Here is a 22,597-nt window from a genome sequence, read left to right as displayed (position 1 = left end):
ATATCTTTAAAGGTGTTATACAGCACCTTTGTCAAATGGTGCTATGTAGAACCATAAGAGGTGCCATATTGCACTGTATTTCTTCAACAAAAATGGTGCTAAACAGCACCAACAGTGGTTCTTTGGCTCGTAAACCTTTAAAGCAGCTTAACAGGTTCTTTGTACGGCAGTGGTGCTATACCTTAATCACCCCAAAGAACCACTGAAGAACCATACAGGAGCTTAACAGGTTCTGTATATGGTAGCGGTGCTATATAGCCCCTCAGTCATGCCAAAGAACCACTGAAGAACCATACAGGAGCTTAACAGGTTCTGTATATGGTAGCGGTGCTATATAGCCCCTCAGTCATGCCAAAGAACCGCTGAAGAACCATACAGGAGCTTAACAGGTTCTGTATATGGTAGCGGTGCTATATAGCCCCTCAGTCATGCCAAAGAACCACTGAAGAACCATACAGGAGCTTAACAGGTTCTGTATATGGTAGCGGTGCTGCACCTCGGTCATGCCAAAGAACCGCTGAAGAACCATACAGGAGCTTAACAGGTTCTGTATATGGTAGGGTGCTATATAGCCCCTCAGTCATGCCAAAGAACCGCTGAAGAACCATACAGGAGCTTAACAGGTTCTGTATATGGTAGCGGTGCTATATAGCCCCTCAGTCATGCCAAAGAACCGCTGAAGAACCATACAGGAGCTTAACAGGTTCTGTATATGGTAGCGGTGCTATATAGCCCCTCAGTCATGCCAAAGAACCGCTGAAGAACCATACAGGAGCTTAACAGGTTCTGTATATGGTAGCGGTGGTATATAGCACCTCAGTCATGCCAAAGAACCACTGAAGAACCATACAGGAGCTTAACAGGTTCTGTATATGGTAGCGGTGGTATATAGCCCCTCAGTCATGCCAAAGAACCACTGAAGAACCATACAGGAGCTTAACAGGTTCTGTATATGGTAGCGGTGCTATATAGCACCTCAGTCATGCCAAAGAACCACTGAAGAACCATACAGGAGCTTAACAGGTTCTGTATATGGTAGCGGTGGTATATAGCCCCTCAGTCATGCCAAAGAACCACTGAAGAACCATACAGGAGCTTAACAGGTTCTGTATATGGTAGCGGTGGTATATAGCCCCTCAGTCATGCCAAAGAACCACTGAAGAACCATACAGGAGCTTAACAGGTTCTGTATATGGTAGCGGTACCAAAGAACTGGTGAAAAACCACTGAAGGACCACTGAAGCACCAAGATATGGTGCTATACAGCACCAAAAGTGGTTCCCCTATGATTACGAGCCAAAGAACCACTTTTAGTGCTATATAGCACCTTTTTTTTAGAGTGTAAACTTATATTCTTCATAAGGGGGAGAACATTTTTAATTAAAAGATGATTACTGCAATTAATGCAAATGCATTTATACACCATGGTAGTATTTGTACTGGTAAATTAAAGAAAACATCTAAAAGTAATTATAACATTTTAATTGTTTAATTTTTATAAGGTAAAGACAAGTTGTTAAATGCCTAATTATATAATTAAATACATAGATAAATGCATAAATATATGCATAAGTAAATGCATAAATGGATCAATCAATCAATCAATCAATCAATCAATGTATGAATGAATAAATTAATATTAATTATTTATTTATATATTTCAGCATTTAATTATTTAATTTTGAGTAATTTGGCCCTCCATACATTATAATTATCTATTAAATAAATATATAATATTATATAGCATATCATATGATAGCAATATTCTAAAATAAAAATAAACATAAGGGGAGAAAAATTATATTAAAAGACGATTACTGCTAATCTATTTATATATCATGGTAGAATTTGTACTGGTTTTAAAATATTCATAAAATATATTTTTGGTTTGTTTTTTTGAAAAGGTGTTTTTCTAACTTTCATATTCTTCCTACTTATGAAGGCCGCAGGTTAGCAAAACAAGTTCTGCTCAAAACTATCTGGTGCATCACTACCTGGTCAGCTGCATGACTGAATTACTGTCCTTATTATCGTCAAAGTGCTTTCAAAAAATGCATTGCTTTGCTCATGCGCCCACATTTCCCGACACGTCTCACCTTCGAAGCTGACCTTTGATCGCCAAACCTTTTGCTGAGTTATTCTGGTGCTCGTGGTTTGACTTGTGCCAAAACACATTTAGCAAAGCAAAAAGAAATAACTAGGTCTTCTACACCTGTCCCCATGCACTTTACAAGAAGAACTGCTGATTCATAAATTTCCTGCAGTTGTCAGAAACATTCATCAACACTAGGCCTTGATTATTTGTGTAGTTTCGGTGTGTTCTGTGGTTAAAGTTCATTGTTTGCATCTCACAGTTGCAGAGCAATAAATAGGTGCAACACACCATGTGGTCATTATGAAATCGAGCAACAAAGATACTATCAGAATTCATTCATAGCATATACACTGCATTGGAGAAGTGACGTGTTTTAATGGGTAAACCGTTGGTTTGCTTCCCTACCTCAACCTGATGTCAGGATTTCCTGTCACAGAGTGCAGCGCAAACAAGCCATTTCCCACAAACAGAATGCTATCTCTGTTGTTTGCTTACTCATAATCATAACACTTGTGCTTTTAACACATTGCTGTCCTTTCACAACAGGGATGGATTAGAATGGAGGATGCAACTTACTAAAATGACTCACTGCCAAGTACCTATGGGGTTTCAGTATGCATTGTTGGCTCTGTGGGCTCTGAAAGAAAATAAACTTTCACATGTGCGCCAATTTATTGAAGCTGTCCACTTGTCCACTGTCCAATTTTTTATGAAACCATCCCAAGTCATTTTTAATGTCACATCGCAATTTATCATGTATTCTGTAATGGAAATGACACACTAAACTGAGGGAAACTGTGTAAAAAATGGATTTACACAAAATAAAATAGCAATTATTATTTTATGAAATTAAAATTGTTATATATATTCCTTAAATTATAATTTGAATATATACACACACACACACACACTAAAAAAAAATGGTGCTATATAGCACTAAAAGTGGTTCTTGGCTCGTAATCATAGGGGAACATAGGCTATATATATATATATATATGTATATTAAATGGACCTTATTGTCCCTATAAGTGGACATCATAAAAGTGTTTTTGTGTCCAAAAAAAGTGGACACATCATACTTCTGCTCTAAATCTGAATAAATCAAGTAATTACTCAATAAGTTACAAATGAAAACCAGGCTTCCTGAACCAATCCCACAACAAACAGGCTGTGGCTTACTGAAGACTTAGTGAAAGCAGAAAGCAGCACACTCCACAGCTCAAGCGAGCAGTGCAATATCGACGTGGGAGTACAGCAACATTCAGAACAGCCGTAGAGGGCATGATCAATATTTAATCAGCTCCTAAAGAGATACTTCTCTTTGATTCCTTAAGTCGGTTAACACCTGTATTGATCCACCGCTGGAGGCTTTCCTCTGGCATCATATTAAAGATACTTTAATCTTAAACTGCTTTTTGTGCTGGTGGTCTACCAATCGCGTCTATATAATGGATGTTCTGGCAAGCAGAAACACAGTTCGGTCTTGACTACACTGTAGTTTGCACAGTTGTCAGTGTATGAGATTTCTGTAAAGGGAAATACATAAATCAAAGCAATACATCGAAAAAAATAGGAATCTCATTCTGACGGCACCCATTCACTGCAGAGGATCCATGGGTGTGCAACTGATGTAATGCTAAAATAATAGCTTGCATAGTAATATAGACAATTGTGAATAGAACTGTGCTTTATAAAAGTGCATATACAAAAATTTTACAAAAAAACATTCATTTACAAGTTGAAAAACATTGTTTAAAAAAAAAAAGTATATACATATCTCACGTAATCCCACAAAACACATTCAGTGAGTCTATAAATGATATGACAAAATATAAACAGTATGACAGCAGAACACCTTGGAAATTTGCAAGGTAGATAGAGAAATTAACAACCACTGGGAGGCGCTAAATTCATATATCTATATTTATAGAAATATAATTTAGTCTCACCAGGGAGGTGTAAAAACTTTATCCCTATCAAATGTCAATGACAGTTACTGAAGAGTGATAGCAATCATAAAACTTTACAATGAAAAAACAAGAAAAGAATTTGCACTAGTGGACGACCGATATAAAGTGAAGTACTGCCAAGTATGGTGACCCATACTCGGAATTCGTGCTCTGCATTTAACCCATCCAACGTGCACACACACAGCAGTGAACACACACACACACACACACACAGCAGTGAACACACACACACACACACACACACACACACAGCAGTGAACACACACCCGGAGCAGTGGGCAGCCCGGGGAGCAGTTGGGGGTTCGGTGCCTTGCTCAAGGGCACCTCAGTCGTGGTATTGAGGGTGGAGAGAGCGCTGGACATTCACTCCCCCCACCTACAATCCCTGCCGGCCCAAGACTCGAACCCGCAACCTTTGGATTACGAGTCCGAGTCTCTAACCATTAGGCCACGACCTCCCCCAATATGTCAATATTTGGTATTTTAAATGATCGGTATTGTCAATTTAACCTACTTGGTGAGTTTTGCACAATAGACTTTTGGCATAAAATCTAATGCACACACTTTATTAGTGCATTACACTTTACTTTATTAGGGGTGCCAGCAATTAAGTGCAATTTACTCTAAACCAAACTAAATCTGCCTTCAACCACCCTGCTCTTCAGATACAAGCATCGGACGGAGAAAAACACAAATTAGCGCTTTAGTAATATGCGAGCTTACGTTACGCATCTACTTTACATGTCAGACTTACATATTAAAGGAATAGATCACCCAAAAATGAAAAATTGCTGAAAACCGATTCATCCTCAGGCCATTAAAGATTACAGTTTTTCTTTGGGCCACATTTGGTAAAAAATTATCATTACTTCACTTGTTCACCAATGGATCCTCTGCATTGACATCTGGCCAAAATATTAGTCCATACGTCATAATAACACTTATTCCAGTGAACATGTCCACTCTCTGTTGTCCACTCACATTAAAATCCACTAACATATTTGTTCAGAACTGTTTTCGCTTGAAAACGGTGCTTGATCCATGCATATTTCAGACGAGGTGACATTTTCACTGGAGAAAGCACTATTATTATTATATTATGAATAGAGGACTCATATTTTAGCTGGAAGCAACAGTTAAATTGTCTTGATGAGTTTGTTTCACATCTTTATTTGAATGATGGACCGGAGTTGTGTGGATTATTGTGTTGTTTTTATCAGATGTTTGGACTCTCAATCTGACGGCACCCATTCACTGCAGAGGATCCATTGGTGAGCAAGTGATGTAATGCTACATTTCTCCAAATCTGTTTCCATGAAGAAACAAACTATTCTACATCTTGGATGGCCCAAGAGCCAGCAAATTTTTATTTTAAGGTAATTTAATTCTTTCTGAAATAATGCAGTATAGTGCTGTCAAATGATTAATCACGATTAATCACAGTTTTTGTTTACATAATATAAAATGAATGAATATTTAGTATGTATATATAAATACACACACACACACACACACACATACAGTATATATTTTGATGTATGTATATACATTTATATATTTATATTCTTATATTTTATATAAATATATTTAATATATAAACATATTTTTCTTAAATATATACATGCATGTGTTTGTATTTATATATATATATACATAATACATGTACACAGTATACACACATATATTATGTAAATAAAAACTTTTTAAACTTTTTTAATTAAGTTATTTTAAAAAACTGTTTGGAGTATTTTTTGTTCTTTATAAGTTTTTGTTTTTTAAAGTAACGACCAAGCGGCCAGCGGCAAACAGTGAGTTTATCATAGCTTATGTTTGATCAATTTAGCCTTCTCAAATCATCACGACTTGCCTAAAATAAAATCTATAGATATAAAACAATGTATATAACACTGCATGTAACATCAAGCATATAACAATGTTTAACCGTTAAACCTAGATAAATTTGCGCTGTATCCAATAGTTTGTGCGGAGAGTGCAAGCTAAAGCGGGCTTTGCAGGACATGGAGACACCAGCGCGATCACTTACATTTTTTTCTGTGGATACGCCGTCATTTTTGCTCATAAAGGTAAGAGTAATAGCCTACATCATTCGGGACTGTAAAGGGTCTACTTTTATTTGTGTGCACTCACAATATCAACAAAACGTTGTGCTTTTATCAAATAAAGAAAACAAACATGATGCGCTTTCTGCCATCTCGCCTTGGAGCGCTTCACAAAAAAGAACCGAAACTCAGCGAATACAAGCCTCACAGACATGATGTCTATAGAAAGCTTTAAATGACTACTTAAAGAAATAAAACAAAGCGAAAACAAAAACTATTTCATTATAGTCATAATCATTATCCATAAAGATGCGTTTCTCTCTAAAGGCACGTCTAATGAGGAGACGGCGAGTCAGGAAAACACTATTAGTAAATAATTCAAATATCTCCTTACTATTTCCCCCGGACACATTCATGGTAATTACTTTTGCTGGGGCTTTCCAGCAAGCTTTAGCCTATTGCGTGCATTTGAACGCAGAGCTCTTCAGCTGCGCTGACGGCACTCGCTACTGCTGCGGGACACTAAACACCATCGAGCCGCTCTTGACAGTCGCGGTGACACCGTGTTGTTTCCACCAGCGCATCATTTTTTTTCATCACTAATTGATGGATGTCTAAAATATAAAAGGAGAAGCCTAAAACAGGCCTGAGGCCCGGTCCGCGTCTGAACTATGACGTGAAAATTGGCCCGAAGCCCGGCCCTAACGACATAAAAAGGTCAGGGCCCTTTGGGCCCGGGCTGAAATGCAGGGCTCTACATTACATTGCATTTAGGAACTCGCAAGTGCATTTCTCTAAACGTATACATTTGATCAGTCCAATCAGAAGACACATGAGCCAATCTCCTGCACTGACTGCAGAGCTTCTTTGCCGTCCTCTTGCTGGCAGGTTATACAGACCTCTTCTTGAGAAAGCGGCACCGGAGCTTCAACATGGGGTGTCCGTGCAGATGTGTTGAGAGGGATGGAGCAGGACGTTGTTGTCGGGGTCAGCTGGCAGTTGAAGGTGGCCGTGATGCTGAGATTGACCATAGGGCTGGAGACGGACGGCTGCTCCGGTATGCACTCCTCCTGACTGGTGCGCTCCAGCCAGTCAGCGCTGCTGTGACTGGAGTCTGGCTGACTCTGGCTGTCCGATGAAGTCATAGACGGCTCCTTCTGGTACCTGTCGATGGGTAACAGGTGCTGATAATCAGGTGTGCCGCTTGCTGAGGTATCCTGCTCCTGCTGAAGAGAACAAGAGATGGGAAAGCGATGAAATGAGTATCCCAAAATGCAATGTGCTTGATTTGATATGCCATTTTAATCTTGCAAATATGCAAATCAACCACATTTAGTTCTTAGATGATAAATGCATGTCACTTTGAGTTAAATATGTAATGCAGAAAAGAGGTCATGTGACAAGTTAGTAATGTTTGAAGCTTTTGTTGTTGTACAGCAAACTGCATCATTTTTAGTAGAGCAGGTAAACGGACTAAACAGATTGTGAATAGCATACTAGCATACTACCATTTCTGAAATAAAAAGACAGCAGAAATAGTAAGAGTAGTATGCTATTCCTTTATATGGAAGAAAACAACTAATGTGTGTGCATAATTATTAGGCAAGTTGATATTCTGATCATATTTTTTATTGATTTAAAACATCTTTTAATTTTGCTGAAAAAGACTGCAATGGTTTCAGTTAAAAATCATCGTTTGTGTGCTACTGAAGAAACAAAGTCACCTACATCTTGGATGCCCTTGGGGTAAGCAGATAAACATCAAATTTTCATTTTTGGGTGATCCCTTTATTTTTGCATTGATTATCCCTTTAATTTTGCAATTTTGGTAACACTTTAGTACAGGCAAAAGTCATAGTTAATAGTTAGTTTGTTAATAGCGAGAATTGAACCTTATAAAGTGACCACAATTTTTCCTCCTTCTCATGGGCAGTTAATAATTATGCATGCACTGTATATTTTTGTATGGCAGAAATAAAAATAGTATGCTATTTCTTTAAATGGAAGAAAATGAGATGTACTCTTGCTATATCTTTATATGGCAGAAAAAGTAAGAGCAGTATGTTACATTGAATTAAATTAACATCATGACAAAAAAAATCAGTTTAAAAAACAAGTGCTAGTAGTTTACCTTCTTTACCTGTGGTTTGTTTTGACAGTAAAGCAGCACCAAAATAATGGCTTTAAACATACTATTTTTCATTGTATACAATACGAACTTGAAAGCGTACCTTGTTGGCATCTGTGATCGGAACCTTTTGTAAACCTGCTGGAGGAACAAAGTGAAAAGACGTCACCTGAGGTCAACATTTCTCATAATTGATGATGCTGGTTACAAGAGAAGCTAATCTAAATCTAAAGAGCTGACAACATTTAACTCAGCAACCAAAATCATTTTTCTGATCTCAGTCTGTTGAATTGAAATGAAAATGTTCACAGTACCTCTCCTCTTTCGTAACTTGCAAGTGATAATCCCCAACACTGCCAATGTCAGCAAAACCAGCAGGCAAGCAGCAAAGACTGGAGAGCACAGAGAAAAAGACAGAATCAGAGAAGAAAACCCAGTTGAAGAACAATGAAAGGTCAACGGTGATAGCAAGGGAGGAAGGAAATGTGAAAAAATGATCAACAAAGCATCAAAAAGTCACTCGTTGGCAGATATATGAATAACAAACTCATAACATTGATTAATGGTTCACTTACAAAAGTACCATGTTATTTGAATATGGTGCTATTCTTTAAAGCACCTCCATGAAGTACAATTTAAATACTAAGATATCACTCATAGAGTGCAATAGCCGGGAAATCTGGAAATAAAAGTCCCATTTTCTCCAGAGGGGAAATGTTTTTTTAACGATAACTCACAAATCTTTAAAAACAGGCCTGCTGTGAGATACGATGGTATATGCTGTTGTTGAAGCCATCAGCCTGCGTTATTTCAACTTATTTTTTTAAATAATCATGTTTATCAGAATTCCTGCTGAAAAACTACATTATCCATGATTGTGCAGAGAAATTTCCAGTAACTGGGGAACTGCAAATTGCGCCAAAAATATTCCAGTAACTGGGGAACTGCAAATTGCACTAAAAATACTCTTTAGCGCCCATCCACTCCTATGAAGCACTGCGAATGATATAAATCCAGCCAACAAAAATATGCTCTAAGAACATTCTCCTAACATTCCCAGTGATTTATGAAAATGTTATTTCTGAATGTTCTTTAAAGAGTCAAAACATCAACTTTTTAAAATGCATGTCATATATGAACATTAAAGGGTTAGTTCACACAAAAATGAAAATTAGCCTGTGATCTACTCATCCTCAAGGCATCCTAGGTGTATATGACGAATCCAATCGGAGTTTGTCCTGGCGTGACAGTGGGGGTAAGCGGGTGCTTTTTGTCAACAGGCCAGAAGATGTGAAATAAAGTGTGCACATCTGTAATAAAACGTGCATCACACGGCTCCGGGGATGAATAACGGCCTACTGTAGCGAATCCATGAGTTTTTTGTAAGAAAAATATCCATATTTCAAACATAATAAACACTTTTTCTCACTTCCGCAGACTGTCGTACGTAGGACATATGAGATATGCTAGTCTCGCGAGTTTGTTTACAGAGGCAAAGTTTCCTTACTTTAGCAAAGGAAAACCAGTTTCCAATTGGCTTACATTAAAATTCTGACATTTTTCTTTACAAATCCTCGTTTTGTGCTTCTAATTCTTGACCGGCGTTTTGTTTTGTTCTCTCTCTGCGTTCGTCACTAATCACACAATGCCGACGTCCTACGTCATCTTCCGACAGTCAGCGGAAGTGAGAAAAAAAGTGTTTACTACGTTTGAAATATGGATATTTTTCTTACAAAAACGCATGGTTTCGCTACAGGAGGCCTTTATTCACCCCCCGGAGCCGTGTGAGGCACGTTTTATTACAGATGCACACACTATTTCACGTCTTCTGGACTGTTAACAAAAAGCACCCGCTTACCCGTATTGTAAGGCTTGGAGGGGCCAGGACAGTTTTTAATATAACTCTGATTGGATTCATCTAAAAGAAGAAAGTCATATACACCTAGGATGCTTTGAGGGTGAGTAAAAAACAGGCTAATTTTCATTTTTGGGTGAACTAACCCTTTAAGGGAATATTCCACTTTATTATTTTACAAACATTATGGGAATGTTACTTTTGAATGTTTTCTGAACGTTCTGAAACAACAAGTAACATTTAAAAATGTTCGTTTTTAGAAGACCAGATAACTTTGAACGAACATTCTATTAATGTTACTAGATGAACTTTTATTCATAACTTTAAGTTATGACCTTGCCAGAATCTTCTGAGAATGTTCTCTGTTAGCTGGTGGAGAGTCCAACTTTGTACCAGCAATGAGCCATACATTTTGATGAGATTATGTAAATCACAATGCTTCGGATTGCATTTCTTTTTCCCCTCATTCAAAAAAATTAAGTACATAGCCTTTGTCTATTCACTTCATAACTTATTGGTTAGGTTCATAAAACAGTTTAACAAAGAATTTTTAAAAACCCTTTTGGAAAAATATGAATAGGAAAAGTACTTCTGGAACCAAAAGCTGCTGAAAAAGTGGGCGGGCACTGTTTGCTGATCACAGCACTCAATCATTTTTGCTAAATTTTCAACTCTTTAACTGACCTTTGTACAAAGCGACTTATTTCCTCCATAGCAAATGTTATTCTGATAGCATGGTAACATTGTGGTACTTTTATATGGGTTGTAAACTAAATTCTAGTGACATGGCCTCATATTTACCAGTGTAGTAGATCATGTCTACCAATGTCATATTTACCAATGTAGTAGATGGAGTAAGAGGACCAACTGCTGTTTGTTGTTGATCTGCTTGGTGTCGTGCTGCTCGATGGAGGCAGAGATGTGGGGGTGGTCGTGTTCATGTGCCATGTTTCCTCCTTTTGGCTCAGTTGTTTTGGCTGAGGATGCTTGAATGAACTCTGAAGAGGAGCCGTTGTTGTTGTTGTTGTTATTGATGGTGGTGGTGGCGTCATCTCACACAACGTGTCAGTTGTAGAGTTGCCAAGTCTCAAAACTGACCTGCCTTCACATCTAACAGAGAAAAAGACTAATAAGTCATATGCATGTATGTGTATTTGTAAGTAGTGAGTCTTTCTTTCTATTAGCATCTTACTGTGTGTGTAGTTCACACCGCTCAGCATTACTGTGGTTTGAAAACGTTTCAGACCGACACGATGCACACTTGACATCAGATGTAGGTGATCCTGCATTCACAAACACAGCAAAATGACGATAACACATAGCATTAGCCTATTAAAACAAATGTTCAAATAATGCATCAAATGATTATGTATTTGACTGGATAAACTGACTTATGAAAATCCACGTTTAAATAACTGGAAATCATTTTCTACTTGTGGGTTTAGTGGGTGTAGATATTGAGGGGAAGGGCATTTGAAAACTAGAGCATTTTATTGGACAAAAGTCCAGTGAGTAATCAATATTTTTTTTTATTGTCCCAGAAGAGAATTTTTACTTGTTTAGAGCTAACGGACAGAGAATAAAGGCTACACAACTCCAATTCTGACTACACACATTTAAGTATCTGTGTACAGTAGCTAGATTATTTAGCCTCTTACCTTCTTTGGTGACATATTCACCAGGTTTGCAGGATCTATATTTTTTACATTCCTCACATTCATGAAGGAAATCAAGCTTAGAACAGAACATCCCAGGCTTGCAAACGCAAACAGCGTTGGTATCAGCAGAACAGTTTGTGCCATAAATCAGTCCTTTCACTAACCAGAAGAAATGAACAGCAAGTCCGTTAGAAATTTAATGAATATTATATTAATAATACAAGAAAATTTGGTAACACTTTACTACAAGGTCCCATTTGTTAACTATAGTTAACGAACTAAGAATGAAAAACTTCTGAAGCATTTATGAAAGTTCATATTAATTTCAACATGCAATATTTAAGTCAATATTATTTAATGGACCTTATTTAAACTAAACTAACAATGAACAGTTGTTTTTATAAACTAATAAAGATTAATAAATACTGTAACAGATGAACTGCTCATCGTTAATGAATGAACTAACATTAACTATAGGGACGTTATTGTAAAGTGTTACTGTAAATTCATAAGCAATATAGAACTATATGGTAAACACTTGAGTAAAGTTGTGTCGTTTGTGTTTAATATGTACATTTATATTTAATATTTTACTTAAAGGAATAGTTCATCCAAAAAATTCAAATTCTTTCATCGTGTACTCTTCAGACATAAGGTAGCTTTGTGTGAGGAATAGCCAAACATTTTTGTAGCTTGAAAGCCTCTGGTCACCATTCACTTTCATTGAGTAGAAAAGTAAAGTAAAAAGAAAACTTCTCATTTTGTGGTTTAACAAAAAAAGAAATTCATAAGTGTTTGGAAGGCCAGAAGGATTTTGGATGAGCTATTTCTTTTAGGGTGTTTTCCCTTCAAACAGAGCTCGGTTCAGGTCGTGTGTGTGAACCAACCAAACCAAGTTATTTCAGACCCCCTAAAAGGACCCAAAATCGAACCGTACTCACCCTCAAGTGATTGTAATCATCTGACAGAAGAAAGTCATATACACCTAGGATGGTTTGAGGGCGAGTAAATCATCGGGTAATTTTAATTTTTGGGTGAACTATCACTTTAAAAGATTTAATAATAGGGGTAATGAATCATGGACATGAAATCTAGGCAAAGTCTAGATTTTATTAGAAATACAATATTTTTTTCAGGCAGTAACCATGCTCTCTTCCATTGAATATCGTCAGAAAGATCATACCAAAAATTTTACATCTAGGGAATGTGTAAACAGTAATCCAACAATTGCTTTATATGTTTACTGTTACATATTTTATCAAGAAGACAAACAGCATCCAATAAAAGTTAAGGCATAACTGTTTTTGTTTTTCTCTCATTAAAGGGTCATGAAACCCTAAAACACATTTTTTGAGATGTTAACATATATGAAAAGGTTGCACATCAGTAAAAACAACAATAGTACCGATTATGTCCATTATTAAGGAAAAAGTGGTTATTTGTTGGAGCAATTTCATTGTTCCGGTTCAAAAAGAAAAGTTGAGCCTACGTCACAAAAAGTGACATATATGCGTTAATCTGGAGTGGTGATTGGCTGCCATGGCTAATGAGTACGTGTCTACGTCATCAGTTTTACGAGCTATTCTCAGTATTATTCTCTTGCCATCCAATCACTGCGCTGTATTATGCATGATGTATTATGCATTATGCATGCACCAGTGCTGAAACAGTGGGGTTTCATGACCCTTTAAAGCAAAGGCATGTTGTAAATAAGTGCACATAACTTGGAGACAATGTCTTAAATGACTCCAGTATAGTGGCATCGTTTTTAAATAAATCCCAAATAAAGTTAATACCTCTATCATACCACTTGTCAATAAAAAAAGGATTTGTTTCAGATTAAAATATTAGAACTATTCCACAGAATTTCTTTGTGGGGAGAAAAGTTGTGCACATAACACAATTTCCAAGCAAGTTCACTTTCATCTGGTTCCCTTTCATCTGGTTCACTTAAAGGGACAGTTCACCCAAAAATGAAAGCTCTGTCATTAATCATTCACCCTCATGGCGTTCCAAAGCCGTAAGACATTCATTCATCTTCGGAACACAGTAACACAACTACCAAGTTCAAGGCACATAAAATTATTTAGGACATTGCTAAAATTAAGCTGAAATTTTTTAATTAAGTCATTATTTTTGTTTTGTTTTCAGACAAATGGTTTTCTCATAGCTTCATAAAATTACAGTTGAACCACTGATGTCACATGGACTATTTTAACAATGTCCTTACTACTTTTCTGGACCTTGAACGTGGTAGTTGTATTTCTGTCTGTGGAGGGTCAGAAAGCTCTCGAATTTGTGTTCTAAAGAAAAACGAAGGTCTTATGGGTTTGGAACGATTTGAGGGTAATTAATGACAGAATTTTCATTTTTGGATGAACTATCCCTTTAAGTGAACTGGGTTTGGTTCTTTTAAAACGAACTATATGTGAAAACAGCCTTAGATGTATACCAATTCCATATTAGTACTGAAACAAGCCTTTTTAACCATGGAGTGTTTTATTAAAATATTCAACTCACCATCTTTACACTTTCGGCAAGAGAAACAGTTGGGAAAATGGTTAGCAGTTTCTGAGTAATGTCCATTTTGGCAAGGTTCACAGATGGTGTCCGAATTATTAGTGCACTCATTCTTCAGACGAGTCCCTAGAATAAATATAAATACTTTAGAGACCAGTTATAAATTAGACACAATGGAATATTCCAGGTCAATGGAATAAACTACATGACTGGCTTTGACTTTCGGCAACTAGCGTGAACATCTCCATACTGTAAATCAGTGGGAAATTGGGGCAGAAATGGTGTATTGTATTCCAGACTTAACTAGCAGTTAACTACCAAGTGGTAATCAGTCAATTCAAATTAGACCAGTGTATCATTTTATGTAACTGAATTAAAAAAGTTATGACCAGTCTTGATGAAAAAAATTGGATTACTAACATTTAAGTAGTTTATGCGACTGGCCACAGAACTTGGAGTTGCTTCAAAATGTCACAAAAACAGTGCTATTTTCTACTAAATTACAACACATGTGTCTACATTCTCTCCTACGCTCTCTGTGCTTTACGACCTACCTGGTTGGCATCTACTGCAGCACAGTTCCAGGTTTTTGACGTAATATTCGGAGGATGGATTGTTACAAGTGATGGAAGTTCCAACTGGTCTATATGGCAGATGTGTCTATGAAAACAAAAGAGAAAAAAACTAAAATATCACTGATATTTTCCTTGGATTATCAGGAACTGATTCTTGTCTTGTGAACGAAACACTGCCCACCACTTCCTCGGAGTCACAATATATGTCTTCTCTTTGAGTCTTTTCCCAAGGATGCTGATGCTGCTACTAGAGTATAGTGCAGGACAGTTTATTTGGCGCAGGCTTTTGCACAAGGTTCACTGACATGAAATATCTCAAAAACTAATACACTGATGGGATAGTGTCAGATCTGCACTTGTCAGCTACAACAAAGAAGCTCAGTAACAAGTGACAAACTGATATATCAGCCAAGCTGATTAATTGGCTGATATTTAGTCATTTTGATAATGAGAAGTTGACCTGCTTTTAACAGTTTAACAGAAACTTTAACAGCTTTATCAATGAATGAAAAACTATTTTTAGTGATGCACAAAAAAGGTTTTGCTAAAATATATTGAGAGGCGGCTCATTGCTGAAGAACTTTACTACGATCAGTTAATTTATCAATTTATCATAAAGAGTTGAAACTACCCTAATTTCATTTTATTTTCCATTTTCAGCTAAATTAAAACTTTGTCAGTGCATTGCTTCTTTGTCAGCGACAATTTTATAAAATAAGCTTTTGTAAAGTAATTCTATAAATCTTAGCATAATATTAGCCAACAGCCACCCTGATTTCTACAAACAGGAATCACCACTGGAAGGTCAACTATTCATTTGACACATTCAAATCTGATACCATTTCAGTTTGACCAATATGGTTTTTTCCATGCTGTAGCTGATGTAAATATAGATATGATATGAATAAACATGACAATTTACTGGGAAATGGCGATGTTGGCATCTAAACTTTTACTGATCTGAAAAATTTGTTATGCAAATTTTGCATTCTCACGCTGGTCAGTAGGATTTGGAAATGACAGAATGAAGTAACTGACTTTACATTCTACTTTCCTTTAGCCTACACAGATAAGAGGTCAACAACACATGCATGGTATTTTATGCAGTGGAAAGTGCCGTGAGCCGATGCGAATGGCCAAAATGGGCCAAGGGTAATGGAGAGTGGCAAATATAAAAGACTGATGTTTATCTGACCTTTAATGACCTAAGTTCTGACCCCTATACTGGGTCTCTCCTGGCAGATTTGCATGCATACAGAGACTCTGCGGTGTCTGAGTGCAGTAGGTGTCCATACAGAACTCCAAATGAATACAAACACGATCAACACTGACGGGAGGTGGGGGTTGTGGAGCAGAGGAGATCAAAAGCAGAAGTGAAATCAGAAGGAAATGACTAGCTAAATAATAACGTGCAATTTAGTGAGGGAAAAACAGTAATGACTGGGAAACTCAGATCGGGAAACCAGACAAGCTGTTCAGAGGAAAAGCAAAGGGACTTTTGGTAAATGTTGGGAATTTTCTGACTGCTCTGAAAGTCCATCTTAAATTTGTTTATCTGTTTTCAAAACATGCCACAGATCAAATTTACCAAGAGTTCATTTATATTTCTTGATATGAATATCATATTTGTATGGAAGCATGCTTCCGCCACTGGATAAAAAAATAAAAAGAATGTATTTGCAACTATATCTCGCAATTCTGACTTTTTTTTCTTGCAACTGCAAGTTTACACGTCAATTCTGATTTTTTTTTTCTTCTCAGAATTACGCCATTGCGAGTTATAAAGTCAGAATATAAACTTGCAAATTTATATCCTGCATTTCTGACTTTTTTCTCACAATTGCAAGGTTATATTTTGCCATTCTGAGTTTATAGAAAAAAAATTGAACCATAGTGCTGATACAGGCACGCTTCTCAGTGTGAACCCTCAAATGGTTAAAATTGGATTCAGCAAGAAACACAGTGTTGAGTCTGTATCGGCACTATTACTGATCTCAACATCTAAAAAAGGAAGTTGCTGGAGGATTGCACTTTCTGCCACAGAATGATTTAAGAATTGTCGTAATTGAATGACACATGTGGTGGCTTCTGACAAATGACTCATTTATAACTGACTGAAAGAAATTGTCGGAGATAAAAGGGCTACCATTTAAGTCAACACCAAATCAAAATTTATCTTATGAAAACAATTTCTGCAAGAAATTCACATCATGATATAAGCAAACAGATTAGACGTTACGAAAAATGACTGCATCATCTCTAAAACCACTGATATCTTCACAGCAAAATGACAAGTGCTGAAGATGTTAAGAGGAAATTGCTGAGGTGGGAAACGACCCACATATACAGGCCTAACTTCCTCCATGCAACAGTGCGCTTTACTGAAATACGGAGACTGAGTGCTTATCTTCACAGTATCAGCATCCATGTAAGCCAGACAAACCAGTGTAAAAGCCTCTCTCTGAGCCGATTACACCAACAAGCCCTAACACATTTACACGCTGCATGCAAAAAGCACACGTTTCTTGTTAAAAATGCATGCAGCCTAATCAAGATCATTCATTATTTAAGTAACTGTGTGCTATTTGTTCTGAACTTCAGCACGTTTTTTAGTCAAAGCAGATTTATTTTCCCATGACTTGTAGATCATGTACGTGGAATTATAACAAGTAGAGCAAGTGGAACCTGCGGTGTAAGTTTTTAAAGAGTTGACTAAAGAGACAGAGACAGGGCTGTTTAACAAGACTTCATTTACATTTTCTCTTGAAATGTGGTAAAGTACGTGGATGTGTTCTAGTTAATCTGCGATATACGTGAACTCCCCACCTTCTCAATCTAGACCACAAGAACATCTAGCTAGAAAAATGATTTGACATTACACTGGATACTTCCTTTATAGCACTTGCGGTAGGCAGCTTATCACCCTATGATGCCCAAAGATACTGCACACTGGGTTATGATGGCAAGAACTGCGGTCTTTGTAGGGTTCGGGTATTTCCTCATGCTAATGTCAAATAATATTGTCTATGTGGGCACTGTAGACGAATAGGCTTTGTGTATTGCTTAAATAGACAGCACACTATGTTTTAAGATACCTACACCGTTAAAAATAAAGTTTCTTTATTGGCATCAAAGGTTTCGTAAAGAACACCCACAGAATCTTTTCATTCCACAAAACTTTAAAGTGGAAAAAAGTTCTTCAAACTATGAAAAAAATCCCATGTCCATTGTTGCACACTTTGTTTTGCCAGTCCATATAGGCAGTATATTATGCTTTATGATACGGTCTAAATAGAGTGGTGCCCAAAATGCTATCTAACTAGGCAGCACACCATGCTTTAAGATACTTATGTTGCTAAACATAACTGGATAGGTAGTTCGCTAGTTTTGCCTATAGTGTCTCCAAAAATGCTGTGTAGGCACACTGAAAAAACGGCATATGATGGTTGGGAATATTTTGAAGCATGACTGGTTTGAGCTGCTTTAAGATGGTCCTGGTCAGGTGCTGGTCCTAAGCAACTGGCTCCTGCTCAGGATTAGATCATGACCAACTAAGGACCAGTTTAAACCAGCTCAAACCAGCTGCCATGCTTCAAGACATATACCTAACCAGTGCATGCGTTTTTTTTTGCCCAGCTCATTTTGGTTTGCCAAAGACAGGCAGAAATGCTGTCTATGCAGGCAGTATATTATGTTTTATGATGCCCAAACCATCTAGGTAGGCAGGTCACTTGGTTCTTGTCGACCACCGTTCTCAAAAATACCACCTAGGTAGGCAAACTTGCTGAGTTTTGATGAAGAATATAGAGTCTAAGTAGACTAGTGCCCAAGATGTTATCTAAGCATGCTATTTTTTTAAATACCCATGATGCTCAAGAAAGCAGTTTGGGTGGGTGACTCTAGTTTTTCCAATCTTGTGGCCAAAAATGCTGTGAAATACTTAAGCCCAGCTCAATTTGTTTTGCCAAAAACAATTGAAAACATTAAGTTACATTAAGCTTTATGATCCCAAAAATGCCGTATAGGTAGACAGGTCTCTAGATTTTCCTTCATTTCCAAAAAATATATATAATTTAGGACGCTGCCCAAAACGCTAAATATGCAACACACTGTTTTAAGATGTCTTTAATGCCTATATAAGATGTCAAGGCATGTAGTACATTAAGTCACTATGCCACCCACAATGTTGTCTACGTAGGCAGCATACTAGGTCTAGGTAGAAAGCGCACTAGAGTAGACTATGCACGTGATAGACACAGCAGTAGGCAGCGCACTACGGATTGAGACACAAGCCTCTGCTGGAAATTCCATCAGCGCAAGAACAGAACACAACTGAAATTAAATATATCTTTCATTTCTACGACACACTCTTAGAATCCGAGAATAACGTTTGCTTTTCGTTTAGTGTTTTTCAGAAGAATCTTTTCATCTCTTATCAAAACACACTTGTGAAAGTCATATAAGTATAAGAATGAATCATTACATTGTGTTGTCAGCAACACATATAAACCTGTTTGTTACCTTCCCTTCTGCCACTCGCCACACCGCCGCCATAAATAATAACCGTGAGATGAGAATCAGCATGATCCTTCAGCGACCCGCGAGACTGAACTCAAATTACTGACCATCAGTCCGGAAATGTAGCACGGCAGTCCCCCTGTAACCAGGAAGCGACACAAGCACAGACCTCGGAGAGACATGAGCTCCTCCTGCACTGTACAGTCAAACACTCTTTCAACACTGGACTGAGGATTTAGGAAAATTAAAAATGCATGAGATAAATGAAGGAGAACTAATTGATGTTCTGCACTGTTTCTATGTCACTAAGCAAATTTGTGAAAATGATGTAAAAGTTTCAGTTAAGGCAAAATAAAATATACAAATATGCGTAGTGTACATATAAATCCATCAACTGTAGACTATACATTGTGTTAGATAGTGATAGATAGATAAGAAAGAAGAAACCAAAAACCACCCCACACCAAGAGAAGCCCCCACAGCCGAGAGCACAGAGCTATGCTGAAGCTGCAGCCCGGCCCCCTGCTCCACCCAGCACCTCCACACCTGCCAGTGAACTGAGCCAGATCAGAGAGATGCTGCAGACACTGTGCAACCAGCTCCTCAACAGATAAGGACAATATACACAAACAGTGCACTAATATATATATAAAAAAAAGTGCACTAGATGTAAATTGTCTACCATGTACATTCTCACAGGTTATTTTCTCTCTGTCTTACCAAATAGGATTATCTTTAATATTACTAAAATACTAATGCGTTCATTTCATATAAGTTGTTGGAATATTCAGGGTCTTCATTCTTCGAATTTTGCTCCTAAAAGCACAGACCCAATTTTTCTGAAAAATAACATTATCATTCTCACTGAAACCTGGTGTTGAAAGGATGCGCTTACCTACATCCTCAGGCTACTATGAAGTAATTGTACTCTCAGTTAAATTAAGTACAGTCCACCGTGGACGAGACTCGGGAGGAATTTTGGTGTGGGACAGGGAATCTCTGGCCAAACACATTTCTATTATTACACTAAGTCAATTTCATTGTTGGTTAAAACTAAACAATCAAATTGGCATTTCAACCACTGACACTTATCTTTGTGCCATCTACATTCCTCCAGCAGAATCCCCTTACCATGATGAGGAATATCTGAACAACATCCACACAGAGATCAGCCGTTTCCAGGCTCAGGGAAACGTGCTGCTGTGTGGAGACTTTAACGCAAGAACTGGATCTGAACCTGATAACATAGATCCAAAGGGCAATGAACATGTCTTTGGCCAAAACCCCCTGAGTCTCACAAAAAACCTCCCATCAAGAAACAATCTTGACCAAACTGTAAATAAAAACGGTAGAGAATTAGTGCAGCTCTGCCGAGCCTCAGGTCTGTACATGCTTAATGGCAGGATCAGAGGGGACTCTTTAGGGAGGTTCACGTGTTATTCAGGTCTTGGAGCTAGTGTAGTGGACTATACCATCACTGACATGGACCCCTCCTCCTTCAGTGCATTCACTGTCAAACAACAAACTCCACTGTCTGACCATAACCAGATTAACATTTATATTAAAACACATCACTCACTAACACAAAACATACCCAGAACCTGTAAAATCTATCAAATCCAACCAGGATACAGATGGGCTTCAGACAGCACAGACAAATTTATTCAAGCCCTCAATTCTGAAGAAATGAAAAATCTAATCACTACATTTATTAACAAAAAATTTGAAACAACTAAAGATGGTGTTAATTTGGCTATAAATGAAATAAATTACATGTATAAAAAAGCAGCTTGCAAAACTGAGTTGAAAAAGAAAAGAACAAAAATAGTAAAATACATCAAAAGATGAAAAATGGTTTGACTCAGACTGCAAAACATTAAAAACACAACTTAGAAAATGATTAAATATGAAACATAAAGAACCAAACAACGCTGACATAAGAACTGAATACTGTTCAAAATGAAAACAATACAAAGACACAATCAGAGCAAAAAAGAAACACCATCTGACCAAAAGTTTACAAGAAATAGAACATTCAATAAATCATAATCAGTTCTGGCATATGTGGAATAATCTGAGCACAACAAAACCTCAAGACTTGCCAATACAAGATGGAAACATTTGGACAAAACATTTGGAAAATTATATAAAGAAATCCATCCAAAACATCCATTAACAATTCTGATCAGATCAAACAAAGTCTACAAACTTATGAAAACATAATTAAAAATAATCAAAACCCTCTCGACTTCCCAATTACACATGAAGAATTGATGAAAAAACTCAAAAGCCAAAAATGTAAGAAATCTTGTGGCCCTGACAGCATTCTGGGTGAAATGCTGAAACACAGCACACCTGAGCTTGAGACAGCTGTGCTCAAATTATTCAACCTTGTACTTAGTTCAGGATGTTTTCCTGACATCTGGAGCCAGGGACTTACTACCCTTATTCACAAATTGGACCCTAATAATTTCAGAGGCATTTGTGTGAGCAGTAATCTGGGGAAGTTATTTAGCAGTATCTTAAACAATAGAATAGTAAACTTCCTCAACGAACACAGTGTCCTGAGTCCTATCCAGATTGGCTTTCTTCCTAATTATAGAACTACTGACCACATTTACACCCTACACACCCTAATCAATAAACACGTAAAACAGACTAAACACGGAAAAATATTTGCATGCTTTGTCGATTTAAAAAAAGCATTTGATTCAATTTGGCACGACGGATTATATTACAAACTTTTACAAAGTGGTGTAGGGGGTAAAGTGTATGACATTATTAAATCAATGTATTCAAGCAACAAATGTGCAATGCGAATTGGCAACAAACATACAGAATTGTTCTCCCAGAAGAGAGGAGTACGGCAGGGCTGTAGCCTGAGTCCAACACTGTTCAACATCTACATTAATGAATTAGCGGTGCAGCTGGAACAGTCTACAGCCCCTGGACTCACTCTACAAGACAAAAATATCAAGCTTTTGCTGTACGCAGATGATCTAGTGCTGCTGTCATCCACCCCACAGGGACTACAGCAACACCTAGACCTGCTGGAGAACTACTGCCAGAACTGGCAGTAAACCTCAAAAAGACCAGCATTATGGTCTTTCAGAAAAAGCCCAGATGTCAGGAACACAGATACCAGTTCAGTCTAGGCAGCACCACCCTAGAACACACGATGCAGTGCACTTACCTCGGCCTGATCATCACTGCATCGG

General features: G+C 37.4%; 1 protein-coding gene across 2 annotated transcripts; it reads right to left on the bottom strand.

Moving 5' to 3' along the window:
• Window positions 1-5,842: 5,842 nt before the first annotated feature.
• LOC306856524 (uncharacterized protein) lies at window positions 5,843-19,518 on the bottom strand. Of its 2 annotated transcripts, none has more exons than XM_079395867.1 (9): window positions 19,383-19,518; window positions 14,841-14,946; window positions 14,287-14,412; window positions 11,767-11,925; window positions 11,301-11,391; window positions 10,947-11,218; window positions 8,568-8,645; window positions 8,357-8,391; window positions 5,843-7,351 (listed from the first exon to the last, which is right to left on the bottom strand). In XM_079395867.1, exons 1-9 carry the CDS (start codon window positions 19,443-19,445, stop codon window positions 6,947-6,949), a joined length of 1,335 nt encoding a protein of 444 aa, XP_079251993.1. In that variant the 5' UTR covers window positions 19,446-19,518; the 3' UTR covers window positions 5,843-6,946. The 2 variants fall into 2 exon arrangements, with proteins under 2 accessions (XP_079251993.1, XP_079251992.1); XM_079395866.1 differs by having other exon boundaries at window positions 8,357-8,394; window positions 19,383-19,469.
• Window positions 19,519-22,597: the final 3,079 nt, after the last annotated feature.

This window comes from Barbus barbus (assembly GCF_936440315.1).
Source record: "Barbus barbus genome assembly, chromosome: 37".
Classification (NCBI taxonomy): domain Eukaryota; kingdom Metazoa; phylum Chordata; class Actinopteri; order Cypriniformes; family Cyprinidae; genus Barbus; species Barbus barbus.
This window is presented reverse-complemented; position numbering and strand designations above follow the sequence as displayed.